The 23,151-nt window shown below is 49.6% G+C and overlaps 1 protein-coding gene and 1 long non-coding RNA gene across 2 annotated transcripts in view; one reads left to right on the top strand and one right to left on the bottom strand.

The window, feature by feature from the left end:
• The window catches only part of LOC144155779 (uncharacterized), a 109,687-nt gene extending 98,187 nt beyond the window's left edge, over positions 1 to 11,500 (top strand). Inside the window, exons 2-3 of the long non-coding RNA XR_013319634.1 lie at positions 8,948 to 9,049; positions 10,908 to 11,500. This is a non-coding gene — a long non-coding RNA (uncharacterized LOC144155779). The remainder of the gene's footprint in view (positions 1 to 8,947; positions 9,050 to 10,907) is intronic.
• Positions 1 to 21,942, bottom strand: part of LOC144155777 (Krueppel-like factor 6) — a 393,838-nt gene extending 371,896 nt beyond the window's left edge. The window contains exon 1 of the mRNA XM_077687426.1: positions 21,435 to 21,942. Within this exon, the coding sequence (XP_077543552.1) occupies positions 21,435 to 21,536 (102 nt within the window). The 5' untranslated portion in view covers positions 21,537 to 21,942. The remainder of the gene's footprint in view (positions 1 to 21,434) is intronic.
• Between the last annotated feature and the right edge of the window lie 1,209 nt (positions 21,943 to 23,151).

The following is a 23,151-nucleotide window of genomic DNA, read 5'->3' as shown; positions in this document are numbered from 1 at the left end:
ATTCGCACAAAAATCTCTTCCGAAACCGCAGATAGCCTTTCCTCCACAATATCGGAATACTGGAGGAGCAGGTCTTTTAACGAAAAGACGTGGTATGAAATGCGCTGAGCAACATCATCACTCAGCACGCTATAAGACTGGTGTATTGCAATGAAGTTTTCTCTCTCACTGACTGCTGCTCATTCGAGACGCTTATTCTTCCGATTTTACTCCAGCCAACCGTTCTATACCCCCTGATAACAGTGCCCGGGATAGAAACAAAGCCACTCGCTGGGAGTCGGGCGGTTGTTCAAGAACCCCACGAGCTCTCTCGGTCAATGTCTCTGAGGCGAAAGTCGGCTGGAACGGTTTGCTGACGACTCTAAGTGAAATCGTCGTGTAGTGAGAACACCACCAGTGAGCACTACTAAGTGGCCACGCATTTAATGCCGGTTGCCAACATAGGTAGCCAGGCACAGCAGAACAGACGAGCGGAACGCGCCGGCAGATCCGCGAATACGGCTCGCCCACCTGCGCGCTAACAGCTGCGTGGAATTGCGTGAACGTAGCCCGCAGCAGCCCTACACACTCCACCATGACGTCTCTAAGCCCACAACGCGGGGCGACCTGTTTTTCTTTCTCTGATATATGGTTTTATTTTCTTTAATTTTATTGAACAAGCGACCTATGACACACATATACGGCGATAAAGTTCAAGCGACAACGCCAGGTGTGGCCGAAGCACTGAGGTAAGGAAACTTACATGCGAAACATTCGCAAGTGACACGTTCAAGCTGTGATTGGGCCACCCGTATTCCAAAATTATGCAGCTTACAGTGTCAAAACGGCAAAAAAAAAAAATGCAAGAGGGGTGTACGGGTTGGAATTTGAACCTTTAGAGAGAAGCGCCGTGGTGAAGAGCTGTGAATTTACCCTTCCTCGGATTCTAAGGATGCGCCAAAAGCCACACGCGAGTAAGATTTCGCATCTACCCGAACCACCGACAAATCACCGTCGCCAACGGGGCGGGCCCCCGAGTGCGAATTTAAAGAGACTGGGGGCAACAACTGCTTTCGAACAAATTTCGTTTATTTCCACTTACCGCCAGCAGGAGCTACCGAAGTTAAATCATGATTACTTTGGACAGAACGCGCTTCGAAGAAACCAAAGTCAAGCCCCATTTCAAATACACTCGGGAACGAATCAAATGCGACTAGGAAAATATAAATCTGAACACGCAAGTTTCACCGGGTCCGAATATATGTAACGGACGTGTCATCTATAATCACGGAGCACGGCATAAGCCCTTTGCAAATACCTAGGCGCGAACAACGCCGCTACATCTCTTGAAAAGTAAAAAAAAAAAAAAAATATGAGAAGGCGAGAATGTAGGGTCTTCGCGGAAGCCGGAGAGCGCTGCGTGATAAATGTAACATGCATGCCCGCGACATCGCCGTCAACGAACAAAACTCGAGCTAACCATCTGGAATGCCGTTGCCTATTTATTGGATTACTTGAGTCACTAAATGTCGGTGCCAGCTAATAAAGCCGCCGTTGAAGCTCCATGCTGCCTTAGGAATACGGCCAATAATGCCAATAGAACTAATGACCCTTCTACTATTTTCATGCTACCGTCACTCAGCCGAGTACAATGACGGCCGGCAACAAAGACGTCACGACAATACTGCACAGCCAGACATGTGCGATTCACGGCGACAGGGAGGGGAGAAAAAAGGCAAAATGGGCGCAAGGCCGGCAACAAGTATCAGGCAGGCGGGGGCCGGGAGCGGGAGACGAGGCGTGATGGCTTACAGCTCCGTGTAGCGCGCCAGGCAAACGCCGGGCCCGAAGCCTGGCAGGGCACTTGTAGCATGAGGCTTGCCGCGTGTCGCTTCGGCCAAACCCAATTAACGGACTTGTACGACTCGCTATTGGCGAACGGATTAGCCTCTATCACGCTGCGCTGCGTTCCAAGCTGCAGTGTACGACACCGAGACGACGTTTTCTTCTCCTAGTACCCGTCCTCGTTACCAGATCGGCCATTCTTTTTCTCCCTCCCCCTGGGGAGCAGCTTCTCTCTCGAAAGCCCGGGTTTTCTAAAGAAGCGACGCATCCACGCTTAACGCGCGCGGTCTGCCATCGGCGGAATTGAGATCAAACTCAGTTGGAAAGAATCAGCCCTCACACAGTGACCTCGGAGGCCGGAAACGGAAGAAACCAGGCGGAAAAGACAGCGTGGCTGGTGGCGAGACGCTGGTTGGGGCGGCCGTTCGTGTTTGGGAAACACCAGAACAAATGAAACCGCCAAAGCTTAAAAAACGGTGCTAAAGAGAAATGGAGGGCTGATCGAGCAGCCGGAACCGCGGGAAGCGTGAAGCATACCGCTAGTGCAAATAACGCGCGCGCCTGCACGTAGCCCTGAGTCAGCAGCGTCGGCCGGCGTCTTTCAGGAAGTTTCCGGCACAGTCGATTCCGGGGCGCCAGCCCTGAGTCATTTCGGACGGTGAGTATTGTCGCGGGTCGATACAGCCTCCTCCCAGTGACCGACTCTGGAAATTACCCGCCGCGGCCGACGCACACGCGTGCACCGTCGACGGGGGGGGGGAGCCCGCTTTTAGAACGCGCGCGCAATTGATGCGACGCGTGTCGCGCCCAGTGCCGACCAGAGCGGGCCGCGGCACCAGCGCCGACCACGCTTGGCGGGAGAGCCGTGTCGCCGACGCAACCTGCAGGTTACGGCGACCGCACCTGTGCGGTGACGAGCGACCTCGTGCGTGCAGCGGCGGAGCCTTCTCGCATTTTTTCTTCTCAGGGGGAAGGCGTTTGAAATGTCCCTTGGTGTCGAAAAACAACCCTCTCAAAAATGTATATAATTACAAAGCGAAAATATAGTTGTAATCATCCAACGTGCATTGCTACGCGAGGGATCTGCGTACACTGTCCATTAGCTTTCGAGATGCGCTTAATTCGATTTTCCCAAATTGGTTCCAATGACACGAAGATACAAATGACCATATCTAGATTTTCTTTTTCTTTTGGAAGGGGGGTGGGAGGGAATCGTATGTTTTCTTTCAAAGCAGACAGGCGGAGATGTGATGCACCCTCACGGCTGGTCGCGAAGTACTGGCTGCTGTCACCGAGCGCGGCTGATAGACGCCGTGACACTGCGATGCGATAGATAGCTTACTCATAAGCAAGTAAGCTACTACGGCGTCACGATCATCCTGAAAAAACAGCATGGGCTATGAGATGCATCGTATACAAGAGAGGCTCGGATTCAGACCATGCGTCGAAAAATGCCAGTACAGACAGCCGCTCCTGTGCCTCGCCTCGTTGAAAACACATTCGCCACGAGCTGGAACTGAACTATTGCCAACTTTATGCTCGGAGCAACGCCGCTGAGCACCGCCGCTGCGGGCCCTGAATGAAGCAACGCGTTCTGCGAGCCTTGAAGACGCACGCTTAGACAGTGTTTCGGCCAGATTGTGTTGCTGCGCGAGCAATATAAGAAGCAAGCTCCTTCGGCGAAGAGGTTTCACGTTACCATTCGCCGCGTGCTCCTTGCGAGCTGTTGAAAACAAACGAGAGAGGTGCTGGCACTGGTTCAACACGGGGGGAGGGCGATACACTTTTGCTCGCCGGACGCCCCGGACGCCTTAAAACAAGGCGATGTGACTGGAGATTAAAGGGGAAGACAAACGCCAGCTGTCAAAAGTAAACTTCGGCTCAGAAGAGCAAAAAGAAAGCACCACCGGAGCTAAGACGGCGATAGCAGAATACACAAGGTCTGTATAATGCAATGCTTCCAAATAGCAGGGCTGGAAGGGAGGCGTGTTGTTGACAGATAGCATGCGAGCGGAGATCCTTCCTCTTTCGCGTAAATGCATCGGTCAACAAGAAGCGCCACGGCCAGGAAATGCAAAAAAAGCGCAGTGAAAAACTGCCACGCGGAATGTTCGACGTGCTGAGGCTTTTTTCTGCAGTACGAGGGGACATCTTTTTTTTTTTTTTTTTGCCCTCCGCCAGGCAGCAAAGATACCGGGAATTTATGTTGTCAGAGAAATGAATCTCACCAAACGAACACCGGCTGCCCCGTTAGTGTTAATGTGGACATGAGTACACGAAACGGCTATATTAGTCCCCCCCCCCCCCAAAAAAAAGAAACCTTATCTTGCCTGGGTAATAACAGCCCGTGTGCCCAAAGAAAGCAGCGGTCACCGGCAGCCAGAGTACAAGACAATCCTACTCTTAACAAATAAATTAAATGAACAAAGAGAGAAAGTAGGGCCGCATTTCTACTGCCAGCGAAAGATATTCCATTTCACCGGAAGAGTCATCCAGAGGCGGAGGTTGTTTCACTGCCGAGGAAGGGTGCACTGTCGAACCTTGTCAGGGCAAGCAGTCTCAGAACGCAAGTTCCGACACGAAATGTGCTCGTCTCTACCGAAAAGCGCGCCATTTGTGCGCCAGAGACCATGACCTACCCGTACGTCATGCGCGTAAGAGCGCGGGTGTGCGCCGTCGTGCCGTCACCGGCGGCGCATTCCTTCTCGGCTGGCCGAGCGGAGGAAGACCGGTTACGGGATGCTGGTGAATGTCAGATGAGTAAGCACTCGGATCACGCGAGGTGCCCGGCTTGCGCAAGGTGCCCGCCGCCGCATGCAGTCACGGAGCGTGTACGCGAGACGAGTGCACGACTGGACGAGCCTGCAGGCGATCGAACACGAGCGCGTCTCAGGCGGCCTCCTGAGCAGAGCCCTCCAGCTGCCAAGGAGGAAGGCAGCTGCCGCGCGCGCACAGGCGTCACGCGGCTGCACCCGCGACGTCCACCGCCACCACCACGCGGCCCTTCCGCACCGAGACATTCACGCTGCCGCCAGATCGGCTGATCCGGGTGGTGACACTGCGCGGCAATTGTTTTAGCCGACGCAGCCCTTGACCAACGTCAGGAGCTGCTCAGCGGCCGCGCATCGTGCAGCGCTGGATGCCCATCATCCTCGCACTGTGGGCGGATAATTTACCGTTAACCTCCACCTCTCGGGTCGTTTTAAAGCTGCGAAAAAAAGACGCATGAGCGCACACGATTCAATTTTGCCGAATTCTGACGACAGACGAAAATTGGATTTGTTAACTTTTTTAAGCTTTCATGAAGGTCCGGTCCAGCATTCTGGTGTCCAAGCGGGTCATCATCAAGTGTGGCCCGCTATTCGACACCCAGTGGAGCATGCTTACGTAGCCACTGCCTCGCCCTGTAATATATACGAAGGGGGAATCGTGTGCCCTGCATGGGAATCGGTTTGATTAGAAGGCTGTACTACGCTCAACAAGGTTTTGTTGCCCCCGCAGTCTCTCTACAAAAAAGAAAAGGAAAATTATTCAGGGCGGCAGATAAGGTCCATCTGTTTTCACAGATGTTCGTCTCGCTTTCTCCCTTTTTTACCCCTTCTCGCTGCTCCGCGCGCTCTCTTTGCACGTACCACCTGCTTTTGGCTGCCGTAGACGTGCGTACTCGGCGGATCAGGCTGGTTGCCCCATGACGCTATCGCTAAAGAAATACGAAAACCTGGCTCCCACGGATTTAGCCGGGTGAAGAAACGCTAAAGCGACGTGCACCCGGTATAAAGGTGCTCGTGCGACTGGTCGGCCCATTTAGTTACTGCGTCGGTCACAGCACCCAAATCAGGCTACGTGAGCCATATTACTTCCTCGGAAGTCTTCGTGCATTTCGCATTGTCTAGGAAGCGATAATAATTCGCACTACATTCCACTTGACGTGATGTTATCTGTTCAAATATGTTGTTCAATGTACTCAAGCGTGATATGTGGCCCATTTGACTAACCTAGGGTATCGTTCGGAATGCTGCGACAAGAATAAGGAACAGAAAGTGTGGTTGCACCAGACAAAGGCGGCAGCACATTCGCTGTCAGCAAATGGCCTTCTTGAAAATACAGATGCGCGTAGAATACGGCATGGTTTCGTTATTTGGATGAGTTCGCTCGGTTCCAGAGAATAACCCCAACGCGTGAAGATGGCGTCCCTGGTCTTGCTCTTTGCTTGGACCTTTTTTTGTGCTTGTAAACAAGCAGACGGACAAACTGTACACCTACGCCAATGCAATGTCTACAGTTCTGAAACCGCCAGAATTTGAGGCGTTTTCCGCTAACGCACTGTGCGCAGCGTAATTTTTGTCATATCATGTTTGGGTTTGCTGCGCAAGTTTTCGTTATTTTTCATTAGGGTCGCTATCGACGCCACGGCGTCTCGGTGACGTCGCGCAGTTAGGTGGGTCCTTCGATCTCCACGTGAGCTAACAACGCGCGCAATATATTTGCTATGGCACAAGGATGGTGACGTGGCCGTTCAGGTGGAAGCCTAGAAGCTGCGGCGAGACAAATTCGCAATATCAAATATGCATCCAAGCGTCTACACACGCTCGGCTCATAAGAAAATCGTTTTCGCCCATTCGACGGTGCCAGAGTTGTCGATGCGGCCTGAATTAATGCAGCGCGTGCTCATTTAAACAGCGCCTTCCCAGAAGTGGCCGAGATATGCCAAGGGCGCGTGCCTCCTTTGTTAATGGCCGTATTGGTGCAGCGATGAGCCGCGATAGCTCCTCATACATACCAGGCTCTTTTTACGCGAATGAAAACCTTGTTTACGTTACCTGCGTCGTCGTTCCTTCATCAGGGCGAGGACGTAATACTTTAAAGCCGGGATTTATCTAGATAGCTGTGACAACACGTCGGAAAAGAGAGAGCTGAAAATGCCCGTGAAGCGACGCCGTGCCGCGCCGAGCTCTCTGAAGCGAAGGAAACGGGGCGCACGGGAGCTCGGGCCCCGCCTGCGGTTCTCGCTGTTGGGCAAACTGGAGAGGGCTACACGCACGGTGTTCGTCAAGCGGACTCGAGTCCTCCGCAAACAGTGCTGTGGTTTCACTAGGAGGCCTCTTGACACTGCTGAGGGGTTCAGCACTGCCGCCTTTGTCTACGGCTTTTTTTAGCCCGCTCCGCCAAAGTAGAGGTCTCTGCAAATGAAGCTCGTCCATCGGCTGCTTCCTCCTTTTCACGAACAAAATCCCCCCCCCCCCCTCCCCTCGCCCTCCTTCCACTGCCAAAACGAATCTAGAAGGGAATATATTGCGGCTCACAGCGGGCAAGGAGCTGCCACTTTGTTTACTATATGGCGAAGCACTGAGCGCTTTTTTTCTGCGATCATATTTGGTAAAAACAACAAAAAATGCAAAAGTAGAATTCGAGGAAGGCCCCTGTAGGGCTCCCAATTTATGTCCGATTGAACCGGTGTCAGCCAGGAAATTCCGAAATCCGCCTAATTTCACGAACCTATGCACACGGCCTTTGTCGATTATGAAAAAGCGTTTGATTCAGAGGAGGATTTCGAGCACGGACAGTCGAGATGGCTTACACACCCGACAGACCTAAAACTAACCACGAGCTGGAGATGCTAAAACTAGCGGGAAGTTCCCGAGCACTCGACCTCATCAACAGGTAGCATATGACGTTGGTAAACACATTAATCGTCAGATGCGAGGCCAGAAATCGAACTCGCAACCTGCACAGCCTCGGTGCCTTAGCCAGCCTGCTGCTGCGACTGGCAGCAGTAGCAAGATTGGGGCGGAGCGATTTCGTGACGTACACGCACACGTGCGGACAGATTTTCGCTCGACGCGCATCACACTCAAACGACATAATGACGACAGCGCAAATAAGCGCGCTAGTTTCCGACAGGTGGGACAGACTTCGGCCGAAGCACAGGCGCGGTCCGACAGGAATGTCGGCGGCCGCTGGTCGACTGAAACCCAATATCCAGGCGGACCGGCGTCCAGAGGAGAGCCGGTACGTGATCCAATTACCCGTGACAACCACCGCAGAGTGCTTTGGGGCCCGTCGCTGTTTAGAGGAATGTAGGAAAGAAGCCCGCGCGGAAACTAGGTGGCACCGCACTTACGCATTCTGTGTTTGCTTCCCACCGCGGCCGGACACCCTCGCCCCCCCCCCACCCGTTGGCTGTCGTTATTTCTCAGCAGCCCCGTTGGGCCCCCCTTCACGTGGCTCCCCCGTGGCGGCTACCGGCCGCCGCCTTCCACTCGCACGCTGTAGGGAATCCCAGGGCTGAGTCCACTGTTGGGAATCCCACCGCTGACTCCACTGTTGGGAATTTCACCGCTGTCTCCCTATTGGGAAGCCAGGGGCTGACTCCACTGTTGCGAACCATGGTAGCGTGGTCGATGTGGGCCGAGGTTGGTGAAGTGCCGGGGCAGTCATGATGGGCAAGTTGACGAAGAAGAAAACTTTATATACAAGTATTTACATCTTGGTATGAGAGCGGGCAGTGCGCTCCTGCGCGCGAGAGATTAAATAGGCACGTTGGGTCCCTTCCCCTTCACCCTTTTTCTCCGGCTGACGTCAGGAGGCACCAATCACGGAGGTCATGGCACTGATAGGAGCGCCACCACGCAAAACACACGCGCACACGCACGAGACCCCTCCTCTCCTGGGCAGGTGAGCGCCAGGTTGCTCCCGCCGTGGCAATCCGCCGTGGTCAGAGCCCTCCTTTGTCCTGGCGATGTTGCACTACCACGAAGACGCTTTGCATCCCTCGGTGGAAATATTCTTCGAGTGGCTTATTGAAGACAACACGCCACAAGAGGGCATGACAATGAGGCGCGGGCACGCCGCCGAGGCTTGTTGTGCAGGGCGCCCAGCATTGCTTTTGTTAGCACCGCCGCTGGCCGGTTGGCGCTCTGAGAAGCCACGAGGTCGCTGAAAGGCGCATAGTTCAAGTAGGCGCAAAGTTCGCCACTGTGAATACGCCGGTTCGTGGCAAGTCGATGACGGAGGGTCAACGGCAGGTTTTCGGGGAATCAGCGTCGCAACAACGCGGAGCGGCGTAATCAAACTTTCCCGCCAGGAAAAACCTGTTCCCCGGCAGAGCCCCTTCCTCTCGCAGGCACCTCTCGAGACGTCGCCTGATCCGCCGCAGCGCCAAGGAAGGATCCAGAGGACCGAAAGCGGCAACAAACGCGATGCTTCGCCCAGCCAGCCATAAAATGTGAGCCCGCTGGAATCGTGTTTACGCGCCCGTTTCGGAAATCGTGCGAGGCGCGCCGCACTTACCACACGATCTTATAAAAATATATGCGAGGTCGTCATTTTGATGAGCTAGAATAAGATATGTCTCTATTTCTCCCCATCCGTCATTCCTTGTCACCCCCCCTCCCCCTCCCCCTCCCCCTCCCCCTCCCCCTCTCTCTCTCTCTCTCTCTCTCTCTCTCTCTCTCTCTCTCTCTCTCTCCTAGAAGAGGGGTGAGAATCTGTTTTGGCCGGCTGATTTTGCTCTTGATCACGTGAAGGAATTCTCACTTTACTTTAGCATGACCAAGGTCTGCACTGTATAAAAAAGAGGTCATTTTTGTGTATGATTTTAGTCGACTTCGAGTCAGTAACAGCCAACAGAGCTGACGCTTATGCTTACGCTCGCATTAAGGTTAACGAATAGACGCTGGATTGAGCCAGCAGGCAAACGAAGGTTCGCAAGACGAAAGTTACACTTTTGAATAATAAAGATTTTCTTGAAGTGCAATCGTGAGCCATTCCGCGTTCATTTATGAGAGGTGGTTACATTAATTAACAAGACTGCAGTAGCAATTCTATTGCAAAATATTTTCCGCAGCAATCGTACACGCCAACACAGTGTAACCGAATGTGAGCGGCGTCGGATCGCGGCTCATTGTACCCCACTGAAGACTGTGCTCTGACTTCTGAAAATAAAACAAATAAATATAAACAGGAAATGAAAAACAAATTTGTTTTCGTGCCCTGTGACGAAGTATCCAATGGGAATTATCCTATGTGACCAAAAGACCTGTTGCAAATCGGACCATGGCAAAACGCCGTGTGACGAACGGGCCTATAGTACACCCAGATTTGAACATGCAGTATGTGCATGTTGAATGCCTTGTCAGCTTGCTGCAGCTTCATCTAACACATTGAAACTTCAAAAATATGGGTAAAACATTCGCAAGATTCCGCTGTTCCCATCACTCACATACAAGTAATCGCCACAGATATTGACGACTTTTCACGGGGTCGAAGGATTGACTTGTGACATTTTATCCGGGTTTCAACTCGGGTCCATAATGTCCGGGACCATAATGTCCGGGACCATTTTGTCCGGGACCATAACGATTCGCACCCTAGGCCGCAAAGACCTTTTCTGATGGAGGCGGCAAACAAAACCGCACCTGTGCACGATACTTCGGTGCTCTATGAAATTAAGCGCGCCCATGTTACTGCTGTCATGGCAGCAGTTTGAGAATGGTCTGCAGTGAAAAATGTTATTCTCATAAATAAATTCTCATAAAAACGTTATTCCCAAAAATACAAAGCACAATCAGCTGTGTCACCGTTTCATCAACATGAAACATCTACATTTCGAAACTTCAACAGCGACAACATAACATAATGGGGTCGTGTTAGCGCAAAGCAAACGAAATAAAAAAGAAAACGTGATAGTACCCACCCCCACCCCCCTTTTTCCCCCCCCAGAGAGCACAAATGCCTGCATTGTTTGTATTAAGGGCCAGATGCTCCACGTACGAACAGGTGTAAACAATACAAGAACGTACGCGTGCATGCGAGACCGCCCACTGCGGCTGGTTTTCGGCCTGCGAATCGACGGGCGAGCATGCAGATCCCGTCCCCTGCCTGCGCCCCATTTAACCGTGGCCGCGGCGCGCGCCTAAAAGCGGCTGGCCGGCGAGCCCTTTTAGGAAGGCCTCCAAAGGTTGAGCGAGAGCAGCGCCAACCCGTGCCAGACGCACGTTGAGCTGAGTAAATAAATTATGTCGTGCTCTTCGGCCGCCCGGTCATTTTTACTAGCCCCTTTTTCTTTTTTTCCCCTCCGCCAGACCGGGGCCTGGGCAGCCGCACCTGTTCGTCGGTGTATATACGGGCGGCCGCCAGCGTCTCCCGGCCGGACAGGAGTCATCGCGTTTCGCCCTGGAACATGCGTCTGTCGTATCTCAATCGGGCCTGCTAATCAGCGAGAGAGCCGAGGGAAGGCGCGCAGCAGCGCGGACGAGCTCCTTTCGGGCACCCCTTTTTTTCCGAAACAACGAGCCCGATATTTCGCCTTCCTCCTCCTGCAGTTCGGCCGCGTCTTACGCACGTCTGCGTGCATCATCCCACCTTTTTTTTTTCTCTGCCTCGCCTCGCTTTGGAGATGGCCACCACGGCAATCTTGGAAGTAGCGCTCGCAAGGAGCAGTTTACGACCCCGTCGTCGGAGCAGCAAGAGCACCACGTGGGCATGGGGGACAGGGGCCCCGAAAGTGCACAAATCCTCCAATTTCTTTTTTCTTAAAAAAAAAAAAAAGAGAGCGGGGAGAGTGCGCTTCCTAAGCCAGGACTCTCACCAACCTCAACCAGGACCCTTTCAACGACCGCCGAAGAACGAAGGGAGAATCAGGAGAACGAACGAGATAATTAACGAAAAATCAGGATGAGGCTTCATGGTACACACGCGATCGTGAGTGAGCCTACAAGCACTCAGATCAAAAAGTACTGAGGATTACAGGGAGGGATTTTAAATTTCGCTTACGCTAGTGAACCACTCGTGAAACCCGCGCACATAGATCTGAATTGTGCAGTTTTTTTAAGCGTACAACGGTACATGAGACAGGCGCGCACTAACAAATTCCCAAAAGAGTCGACTTTCCGGCTTGTCGATCAAGCGTTCGGGATGGAAGACGAAACATGAACGAACGGCACCAAATGGAGCGTGAATTGCCCGTTTATTTCTTTGGTTCTGAAGCGAGAATTCCACAGAAGCCTCGCAACCAGGAGCCTCGAAACCTTAGCGTCGAACCAGCCGGTTGAAGCAATCAAGCAATTGAACTTTAATGCAGGTCAAAAGAGAAGAAAAAAAGGAAGAAGAGGAAGTCACAAATTATTCTGAGAGCAAGCATTAGAAGAGCTTTTCCTCTAGCGCAGCTAGTCGAGGCAGCCTAGTCTTACACAGGACACAGATAGAGACACGGCTCGGGGAACGGAGCAGGTGCAACAGAAGTGAGGAGTATCACGCAGTATGCCCCGAGTGAATTCTAGAACACGGCATTCCGGGTGAAATTTTCATATACTTGGCGGTATAGATAATTATACCTAACGTAATATAGGGAATGCGCTCGCGTGAAACCAAGAGACGGCAAACAATGGCAGGAAAGAATGCACAGATCCCTCGGTGTGACGAAGTAAAATAGGCACGTGGCGAGAGAACCGTTTTTAGGAAGACGGAAGAAATGATGGGGCCAACAAAGGAGACAGGACATGCCGCTCGCCGGCAAGAGCACTGCTTCGCAGGAAACCCCGGTGAGAGCTGTCACGTTGCCAGCTTGAGCAGCAACGAGGCCGCAACGCACAGCCGCACTTCGGCATATAATCTGTGAGTGCTCCGGTGGGTGTTCTCGCATCGTCGACACCCTCCGAATTGGGGTGCATAGGGGCGTGAGTAGAACGAAACTCCTCGCGGTCCGCTGTTCGCTTTCATTGACGGCGGACTGTCTGTACGTGACATGAAAGGGAAGAACAACGCATGCAAGACTAAGAAGCGTGATAGTTCGAGTCAAGCAGCAGATGGAGCATCGGATATGCACGGCGAGAACAAATGAAAACCCCAGTCAATTCATCTGTGTAGTCTGGTGCATGGGGTACACCGAGGGCTCAGCCAGCGTGAGCACTGCCAAGCTGACACGTAAACGTCCGCACTCCTTCAACCCTCTCTCTACGACCCAAGCGCCTTTGGACGGACCACATCATAATCAAGCAAACGGCCTTTAAGAATCAGCACTCAGGCACCAAATATTCGACAAACGAACACCCCGCGAGCTCCAAAAGTCAGCCACTAGCCGGTCAGCGCTGAGACAAGCCTCTACCTGCCAGGCCATCGGCATCTCCTGCAAGCAGCCCATCGGGCCCTGCTAAGTCGGCCACGCGCTACCATCCTCGTAGGAACTTCAAGGAGGCCACCAAAGCAACGCCATTGAACTGACTAGCCACGACACTTCCTGGTGTTTTTTTGTTTGTGTTGCAACGTGTCACGCCATTTATTACGAGTGAGGAAAGTTGTCGGGAAGCGAATTGGCTACTAAATGCATGCTGCTTCACTCAATACCTGCGTTCAAAATGGCGCAGTTCCGAATGGTTCAGGAATTCACGAGAATCTCGCTACTTCATAAATGTCCACTAACAACGTTATAGGTGGAAGCAGATGCTAAAAGCTGCTCCCCTGGAACTAAGAGGTACTCTAACCAATCGTTATCAATCCTCCAGCAAAGACTAGCTTAATAAAGGGAAATAATTTTAGGTGATTCCAACTTAACGCCGTTGGAATATGACCAGCTAGGAACATACAAGCGAGAAAAATTTAACAATATGCAGAAATATAAAAAAGAAAACTAATACATAAATGCATAGTCTTGCATTGTGCTGTGATTGCAGTTTGCGCTCATGTGATCATATTATATGCAGCAAAAAGTACAGTTTACAACTTTGTTTGAAAAATAGTAGGCGAATTTAAAGCCGCACGCGAAATGCCGTACACGTCATAGAACGTTCAACGGCCAAACAGAAATGCCTTTTGGGAACCGCTGTAATAACCACCGAGCGCCTTTGTAAAAGCACATCAAAATTCGTCGTCGCTTTTCAAAAAAAAAAAAAAAAAAAGAGAAAAAAAAAAAAAAAACCGAAAGGGCTACTGTAATCGAATCCGGTTTGCGTTCATATTATGGAAGGGAAGCAGGAGAGTCTGTGCTGATTCATAAATTCAACACAGTTCAGTGCGGCCATAATGAAAGTCTAGGGAAGCTTACCTGTTTATCGTCCTGATATGCAGGTCTGATTGGGTTATCATTCTATGCATCCCAGAAGCAGAGCGAGAAATTCTAGTTCGGCCGTTGTATCCAGGTGCTATCCTCTGCCGTACATGGACAGGATGTCGTCCTCAGTAGCGGCTCTTTTATACGAGCTGCATAGTTTGCCATGCTGTTCTGCTTTATCTATGGGCCATAGTCTGCCCTGTTGCTTTCAACTTGGCATTAAACTTTTGTGGATAAATTTCTAAGCATTTTCTGTGTACGCTTTCAAAAATTAATTTTTCACTCTTCGAGGTTCCAGCACGTTGTTCAGCCTCCCCCTCCCTTATCTATTTTTTTTCCGCTCTGCTATATTTCTCCGCTTTCTTTTTTTTTTGCATTTCCTTTTTGTTTTTTGTGACGCATGCTGGCACACCAGATATGAAATGTTCCAGAAACAATTACCTGTTTATCATCCTGTCATGTTTACATTTATCACTTCTTATGAGTTTAACCTTTTAATCATATTTATAACCGTGAAAAATGTTTTTCAGGCGTTGATCTTTCGTTATTCGGTATTTACCGCATGTTTTTTATACTGTATTTGAAAGCCCCGTGTACTGTTTCACGTGTACGAGCGCCAAGTGTTCGGAAATATTCATTTTTCTGTTCGCTTATTGATCTGTATCTCACCCGTAGACTATAAGTCGGTCTTTGTCGATTTGTGCCTGTATATCCTGCGTACCCAGCGTACCAATGTTTACTCTGACGAAGATTGGACCCCGGTCTAAACGTGAGTAAATCAATCGTCTTCGTATACGCGCGTCCAGCCTATTCGTTTATTCGTTTATACTCCAAACAAATCCAGGAACCCTTATTTCTCGTGCGTACAAACTCACACACACGCGGATATAGTACATGTAGTAGAAAACAACATAATAAAAAAACACAGGTTCAATAAACTGCGTGGCGCTTGCGTAAGAACAAAAGAGAAGCAAAGCAATTTAGTCAGAGAAGGACAATACACTTGCGAGCCACGACGACACTTTACAGGCTGCAAACTTTTCAACAATTCGCACGTACAATACAATTGAAACAGATCCGGAAAACGCGGGTCGTATCGAATATTAACCCGCGATTCGGAGCAACCTTGGCAACGTTCCTGGCGCTGTGGCCGTTTTGTATTCAGATCATCTGATTTGCTCTGACCGCAATTTACGGGCCACCATCCTGTTTTGCACTCACACGGTTCGTGGATGACAGAAACAATTTCGTTATTAACCGGAATGAGAAGCGCTTTAACTAATGTTCCGACGAGTATATTAATGTCACGCTCTTGTCATTACCGTTCTAGTAGATGTTGATTCATTGATTGTAGGGTTGAACACGCCGACGCAACGCAGGAGATGAGGCGCGCCGTAGCGGAGGGCTCCGGATTAATGTTGACCACCTGGGGATCTTTAACGTGCGCCGAAATCTCGTACACACGGGCGTTTTTGCTTTTCGCCTCCATCAGAAAAGCGGCCGCCGCGGCCGGGAATCGAACCCGCGACCTCGTGGTTCTAATAGATGTCGCACCGGCAAATACCTGCAAGGTCAAAGACAGCTTTCCGCGACGTGAGGTGTGTTCAGCCTTCTGCTTCGTTCTGAGAGGAATGATTTACCTCAATTGGGACGCTATCACAACAGTGCGGTATTATTACGGTGAAAATTCGTTCGCGCAGAACTGGTTCGTCACATTGATCCAGCGATTTCGAAGGCTTGATTCTCGCAAAGGAGAGGAAAGAAGAATTGCGCGAAAGTCTATATTATATATGCGTATGCCCTAGTCATAGAACTGGAATTTTTTTGACACCAAGTAGCAGTTCTCGTGCTCTTGAAACACCTGACAAAAGCTCGAGTCCCCTGCATAATCATCTGCATTTCGTTAATTCGATAATAAATGTCGGAAGTTTGTATTGCGTTTCTCGTTTTTTTTTAAATTATTGATTTTCAATGAACTGATTTAATGTCAGGCAAACTGGTTTAATTTGTATTTTATGCTGCTGCGACCGAATAAAGCATAATACAGATTGCAATAGGCGGTTCCCAACAACCTGACACCACATATGAAGGCGGTCGAGAACGGAAGATTATGACGAAGGAGGCATGTCGCGCAAAATGTAAATAATGCCGCAAGGATCGCGTTTCCCGCTATACTTGTTACCGCAGCCGCTCAAATAATTGCATGTATTGAAACCGCTAATCTTCGTAAGCCTCCACGAAGTTCATGCGCGACGTCTTTAAAAAAAACAGACTAAATAACTGCTTCATTGCTGTCACCTGTCACTGACTGAGGTGTTTCGGAAGCAAAACTACACACACAAAAAAAGAAAATACTTTATGCGCGAGTGTGAGCCTGGGAGCGCTCAGGAATGGAAGTACAGAATAGAGCCCCCGTTCGCGGGCGCCAACGCACCAAGAACAGGTGCCAAAAAGAACAAGAAAACAAAACGAAAGAAGTGCCGCAGTAGTGGTTTCTTTCTTCCTCACCGCGAGTCAGCTGAGACGCGGTGAGACAGATGTCGTGTGCTGCCGCAAACTTTAATTGAGAAGAGTAAAAGGCCTAAAGAGCGTAATGGATGCGAAGAACCGCCTTGCCACCCCGGCGTCGTGACGCGCACTCAGGTGCAGCTCCTCCAGCGCGACGTGTGACAAAAGGTGGCTTTTAGCGGTCGCGCTTTATTTTATATTCTTTTCATCATAAACTTGGCGGCAGCGTGCCGCAACGTACGACTGACGCACGCGATTGCACAGTGCACATAAAATCATTCGAAACGAACCGCTGAAAATACCTGATTAATTGTAATTACGCGGCCTGCGTGGCAGTCATCACTACGTTTACGACGGGTTCTCGTGGTATTCTGTAAAGACCGCCGAAGTTAGCGGGGCCCCACGAGCGGGAGCGCCGAAATTCGCGACGAGTAGAGCTCCGGGAGCTAGCTTATTTTCTAGCGAATCAAAATCCGCTGAAAGCTTTCGAGAAAGACCCGTTTTACGCCCTAGCTTTTTTCCTTCCTTTATTCAACCCTAATACATTTATTTTGAAGACCAAATTGAGTGCACAATAACAGAGCGCATAACGGCCTGCTCATACACAAATACAAACACAGAAGGCTTTTTCTTCTTCTATTTATTTATTTTATTTATTTCAAAATACTGCAGGCCAGAATGGCCCTAGCAGGAGGGGCAAGTGAAGAATACAAAGGTCACTACTCGGTATCAGCAGCAACAACAACAACAACAAAAAAAAAACGCAACACTACCTAGAAACAACATAACAAAACTGACTCGGGTTTTGTTAACAAAACATAACAAAACATAACAAAACTTCTGACTCGGGTGTTATGGGAACAATGCCGGAATAACAGCGAGGCGCATTGGAACGGCCGTTGGAATGCAAACAATGCTCCATGTGCTAAACACGTGATTACTTATGTCAGTGCCCCTTGCAATAATAGGGGCAAAGCTGCGCGCTGCCTTTTTCCTTCTCCCTTCAATTTTATTGTTACACGAATGAATCAAATATTTTTTTTTTGCTTTATAACAACGCGACGCTGTTAAAGTTGGCATTCAGCGAGTTGCGTCACAAAAATATCACTTTAATCAGTCTGTTTTACTCTCATTTTTTTCATCAGTGCTGCATCTGTGTGTTCGCCTGAATAAGAGATAAAACTACAAAATAGGCATCTAAAAGCACATTTTATCTCGTAATCTAAGGCAACCACAGCAGTTTTATTCTTTAATAAGCCGCGTTGATGTGTCGACAGTTCCGGAATGCATGAACAATTTTCGTAACTGCCGCACTGAAAACAAATGATTGCTGAAAAGTTCCTTTAAATAGGACCTGATTAATTGTATTGAAAATTCAAACGGTGGAGTAATTCAAGAGAAACCCAAAGCTACTCGCCGAGGTGGCTCAGTAACAAAGGGTGTTCTGCTGCTGAGCCCAGGGACGTGGATTGGATACCGGACGCGGCGGCCGTTTTTCTAATCATCATCATCGTCGTCGTCGTCAGCCTACTTAGGTCCACCGCAGGACGAAGGCCTCTCCCATTGACCTCCGACCGCTCCTGTCCTGTGCTAATCGAGTCCACTGCTTACCCCCGAATTTCTCTATTTCAGCCCTCCATCCGGTTAATGGCCTTCCTCTTCGTCTAGACCCATGTCTCGGTATCCACTCTGTTACCCTAATTGTCCACCGGTTGTCGGTTCGTCTCACTACATGGTCAGCCCAAGTCCATTTCTTTTTCTTTATTTGAACTATGATATCGTCAACTTAGTTTCTTTTCTGATCCAGGTAGCTCGTTTCTTGTCCCTGAGTGTTATTCCTAACATTATTCGTTACATGGCCCGTTGAGCCGACCTAAGTTTGCTTTCTAGCTGTTTAGCAAGCTGCCAAGTTTCAGCTCCGTATGTCATCACCGGCAGTATGCACTGGTCGTAGATTTTTCTTTTGGGTGACAGAGGTAGCTTACTTTTCATTATTTGGGAGTGCTTGCCGAGTGCTCCCCAACCCATACCTATTCTGCGCCGGTATTCTCTCTCGTTGTTGGGGGGAATACCGGCGCAGGACTCACTAACCATCTGTCTGAGGTAGTTATATTCTTTTACTTCTTCTAGAGTTTAGTTTCCTAAGCTGAAGAGGACGTTTTTGGCATGCTTATTCCTCATTACTTTATATTTATTCACATTTATTTTTAGCCCCACGGCCGTGCTTCCTGATTGCAGTTCCTGGAGCATTGTTTGCATATGTTCTGCAGTCTCACTCAGCAAGACTATGTCGTCCGCAAACCTCAAATGACTGACCAATTCAACTCTCGTTTTTCTAATGGAGACGAAAAACGAAAACGACTGCCTGTCGATATTTCGGCGCATGGTAAGATCCCCTGGTGTTCTTAAGTAATTCGTATTGCGCCACTACGGCACGGCTAATACACCCGGTGTAGCCTCGGTGCGTAACACCCTCGAAACCTGATTTTTTTAAAACCGAAAGCCACGTGGTAAATACAGCTCACGCGTTCAAACACCTCGTTGCAAGACTGATATTTTTACTGACCAAGTGCACCCAGATACAGGTTGTTATCTCATGACTAATGAGTCTAGCTTGCATGGCCAGTGGATGAATCACGGGGGCTCATTTCCACGTGCGTTGTAAGAACTGTAACGAATCCGGTACTTTGGTTTGTATTGTTTCCTTTGAAATATGCCCACTCAAACAAAGCACACATTTCTGCGTCTCTCTTTCTAAACACGTTTTCTGCATTACTGTTCATCATTTGAGAACGTTACGTATAAGAATTACGCGTTTTGTTAACAAGCATTGCCGTAGAGGACAACAAAACGCAGTAGAAAAAATATAAACTAACTTTCATTAGCTGAAGAGAAAGCAATAACACAACAAACGCTTAGGAGTGGCGTTTGTGTTAAGAACGAAACGACAGTTAGCACATACGTTACGTTCGCTTGGTTGATATAAGAAAAAAATAGAAATAATGAATCTGCCTAAGCCCATCGCGATGTTTGGAAACAAATCTCGTTTAGGTTGCACTTCAGGGTAAAGGCACCGATATAGTCAGATGCTGTACTTTCAAATATATATTATATAATATCCCGATATTTTTCGACGTTTATTCAAATAATAAAAACCCGGCATGCCTCCTGCAAGTGCGTTAGATGCACCCAAGGGTAGCGAGAAGCTATGGTTTAGGATTGGTATGGGTAGGAAATAGCAGAGGGAAAAAATTGGTTGCGATATAACATGCCGGTAAGTGTACTAGACTGCTTTTGCTAATTTAGGTGGGTCAGAGGGGAAGGGGGAGATACTTAAAAAAAAATAGCCGTAAGTTAGCGGAAGAGTGTCACGGAGAATCTGCCTTTCGTTTTTAAATCGGGGGAAAGCCCAAAGAATATGTTCAGCTGTGCCCGGAATTTCACAGGTCGTACATATTCCCTGATTGGGAGAAGCATGAAAAAAAAAAAAAAAAACTGCATTATGCGACATTTACATGTGATATTATGCGACAGAGTGGCGAGAAAGCAGTGTAAGTGTGGAGGATAGGTGAAGTGAATTTAGTTCGTTCAGAGCATTGAAGGTCTCTGGTTGAACACATGTCTCTCACTGCCGGACGCGTGCAGTGAGAGCGCATCATTCAGAACGATCGCTCGTAGTATTTGTTTTGTCTAATTGTATGCTCGCAGTGATAATTTCTTGAACTCGCCCCGTAGATATTTGGTTATTCGGATGCCTCGGAGTGAAGCAGACCCACTGCAGGCTTTCAAGAGTGCATAGCGCAGCAATCCTATCGGCAATATACCCTACGCTGCATGCAGCCATTATGACCGGAAAAGACATTGTTTAAGCCGATGGAGGGCACGCATTTACACAATAGCTGCACGGCAGAGAGTTAGACAGCAGGAATCGTGTCCCTGATATCACCTGGTGTCGGAATATCGAGCAAAAAAAAAAGCACTTTTCGCGCGAGCCTGCTTGTGTTCGTGCATGCGAAAAAAATATACAGTGGACGAGAATGCAAAAGCTATGGGCGAGATTAGAATGAAAGTCCACTGCCATAAATAGACCAGCTTCCTAGAACTGCAATACTAACGGTTCTGTAAAAAAAAAAAAAAAGTATATGAAATAGGCAATTAGATAACAGAAGGAATGCGACGTTTGGTCACACAAAGCGGAAAATAGCCCTATGAACGAACATGAAGCCGGGCAATGCAGCAACAAAGACCGACATCCGACAGCGGTGGAAACGAAAGCCGCGATGCGCCAACGATCCCGCCTCGGGACGCCTGAGCGCGAACGAGAGAGAGAGAGAGATAGAGGGGGGGGGGGGGGGGGGCGCAGGCAAAAGCCACGTCCACGCAACAGGGAAGGCAAGCGTCCACAGTGGCGAAAGTGGCGAAGCGCGAAGTTCACGCTGACCTCAACCGGAACCAACCCTGTGACCCTATCCCAGCGGATGTAGTTGAGCAGCCACTTCGAGCAGCGCAACGAGGCGGGCGCAACGTGAGATGCCAAGCGCGCCGACAGTACGAGCCGGCAGCGCGCGAGATTATCGGTGCGAGGAGGTCCCGCGATGCCGCGCGGGAAAAAGGCTCGAAAATAGCGCCACACCAACGGCGGCCAGTTTGAAAACGGCCGGTAGCAAATGTGCGCTGGCGAAATGAGCGCCAAACCGAACACGGCCCGGCCAAGGAGGCTTCCCGTTTCCAGGGCAGGTGGGGTACAGCTGCTCGGAGCCCTACGCCGTGCGCCTAAAATTGTTAGGCGAACAGCAGGCTCTTCGAACGCGGAAGCTCCCTGCTACCAAGGCGTACCAGCCGCACAAAGCGTGTGCAAACCGAAACACCCTTTTGCACGTGTCAACAGAACGTGTCAAGTGCCGAGAAGCGAGGACAACAGGTCAGGTGCCGACGAAAAGTGGTCAGAGCTTTAAAAAAGCGGCGTGCTCTGTTGTCAGTACTTCTGGCACTTTTTTGGCACGATCAATTGTAAAAATAAAGGCACAGAAAAACATTCGAAAACAAATGGTCTGACCTGTTGCCAGAAGTCCTCCAGCGACGGCTGAGCTGGGAAAAAACCAGTGTCGTGGATAGCTTGGAGCTCATGAAAAATATTTCCACTTGGTAAGATGTCCATGGTTGATGCGGGTGACTTCGATGTCCCAAAGAAGAGGCAGGCACACAAGCAAACAACGAAACAAAACAGGGTCTTGTCAGTTAGAGCAGTGACGAAGTGCTAGTTGAACTTTCTGATGGCACAAGTCTCGCCGGCGACGGTAGTGAAATCCTGGACATCGCTGCCAGTTGGCCCAGAAGCGGCCGCCGCTATAACGGCATGTTCGTGACGGGCACCAAACTCTCTCAACTAGAGCTCAGCGGATGCTCAATGCATGCGAAGGCGTCACGGAGATCCAAGGCACTCGTTACGCCAAGCACGCACACCGCCTGTGTGAACCAGAGGAGTGCAGAGGCGCAGGCGCTCTTTCCATTTGCGAGCAGACGCTCGCCAGCGCTTGCTCCGCCAGTGCGCCTAGCCTCAAACCCAGGCGACGCTAGCGCTGCGCTCGCCGAGCCGAGAGTAACTTCCGCCCTCGCTCAGGCTCTGCTTGGCGTTTTCGCCGCTAGAAGAGCTTCAGGCGCTGCCTCCCACGGGAACGTCGGCGCTCAACAAGAAACTCGAGCGGGACTCTCTAACCTGTCTGAGAAACTTCGCAGGGCGCCTTGCAGCAAGCGCGTGAACAGCGCGAGCGTGGAAAGCGCGCGTATGTTGATCGCATACCTGCAACCGCATCTCGAATTCGCCCAGATGCGTCATGCTTTGAATACGTGCCAGTGCCTTGCGCCATCGTCGATAGTACTCGAGTTTTGCATGGCGCGTTCTTGTCTAGTGACGGAACAAAGAGTCGATGACGGCGAAAAAAAAAAAATACCGCCGATCTATACGGAATGCGTGCTTTAAAGTATTGCTAGCACTAGCTACTCTGCCTTCTTGCACCCAGAGTGCTTTGTATAAATTTAATTTTTTTAAAAAGAAATTATAACTAAACAATATCAGCCGAACAGTGCCAGTAAACAGTGTATGAATAACGAAATCAGGGCCCGATCATGTTGATCTTAGAGCTAATTTTTTGTTACGGCTGTACAGACGCCCACGAAGCGGGGCTAGCTCACTTTATAAAATTATCCAGGAAAGTCTGCGGTTAAAAAAAAAAAAAAAAGAGCGAGGGTGTCACCAACGTTTCAATATAGGTCTGGTACCAAACACTGCCATTCCTATTTAAAGTTCGCCTCAACACAACCGAAAGGGCAATCACTGCACCTAACAGCCCCAATACAAAGCCCATTTGCCCCCCATTCCTTTTTTTTTTTTTTTTGAAAATTTTCAAGAAAACGACATATTAGTGAAGCAGACTCAAGGAAATATTCGAAACGGAAGCCAGTTTTTCGGAAACCGCTTTCGCCATATTTTAGCGGGTAAGTGACGATATGGTTTGCCGTCTTAATTCGACCATCTGTTTGCATTTAGTGACTGCCTCTGTTAAAGTACGTAAATATTTCCTACGAAATAATAACACAATAGTGATTTTGTACCGATTTTTGTTTTCGCTGCAATAGTACATAGCACTGCTTCACCCATACCAATAGCAGATCAAAATGTGCCATTGCCATAACGTTGCCGATGATTCCGCAGTAACTTGCAGCCGCTGAGATACATAGTCGAGACCATTCGTGACAGCCTGGTGAAATTTTTC

Source organism: Haemaphysalis longicornis, unplaced genomic scaffold (genome assembly GCF_048455015.1).
Source record: "Haemaphysalis longicornis isolate Haplotype H1 unplaced genomic scaffold, Haemaphysalis longicornis Haplotype H1 scaffold_1, whole genome shotgun sequence".
Classification (NCBI taxonomy): domain Eukaryota; kingdom Metazoa; phylum Arthropoda; class Arachnida; order Ixodida; family Ixodidae; genus Haemaphysalis; species Haemaphysalis longicornis.
Note: the sequence above shows the minus strand (reverse complement) of the source record. Positions and strands in the feature narration are given on the sequence as shown.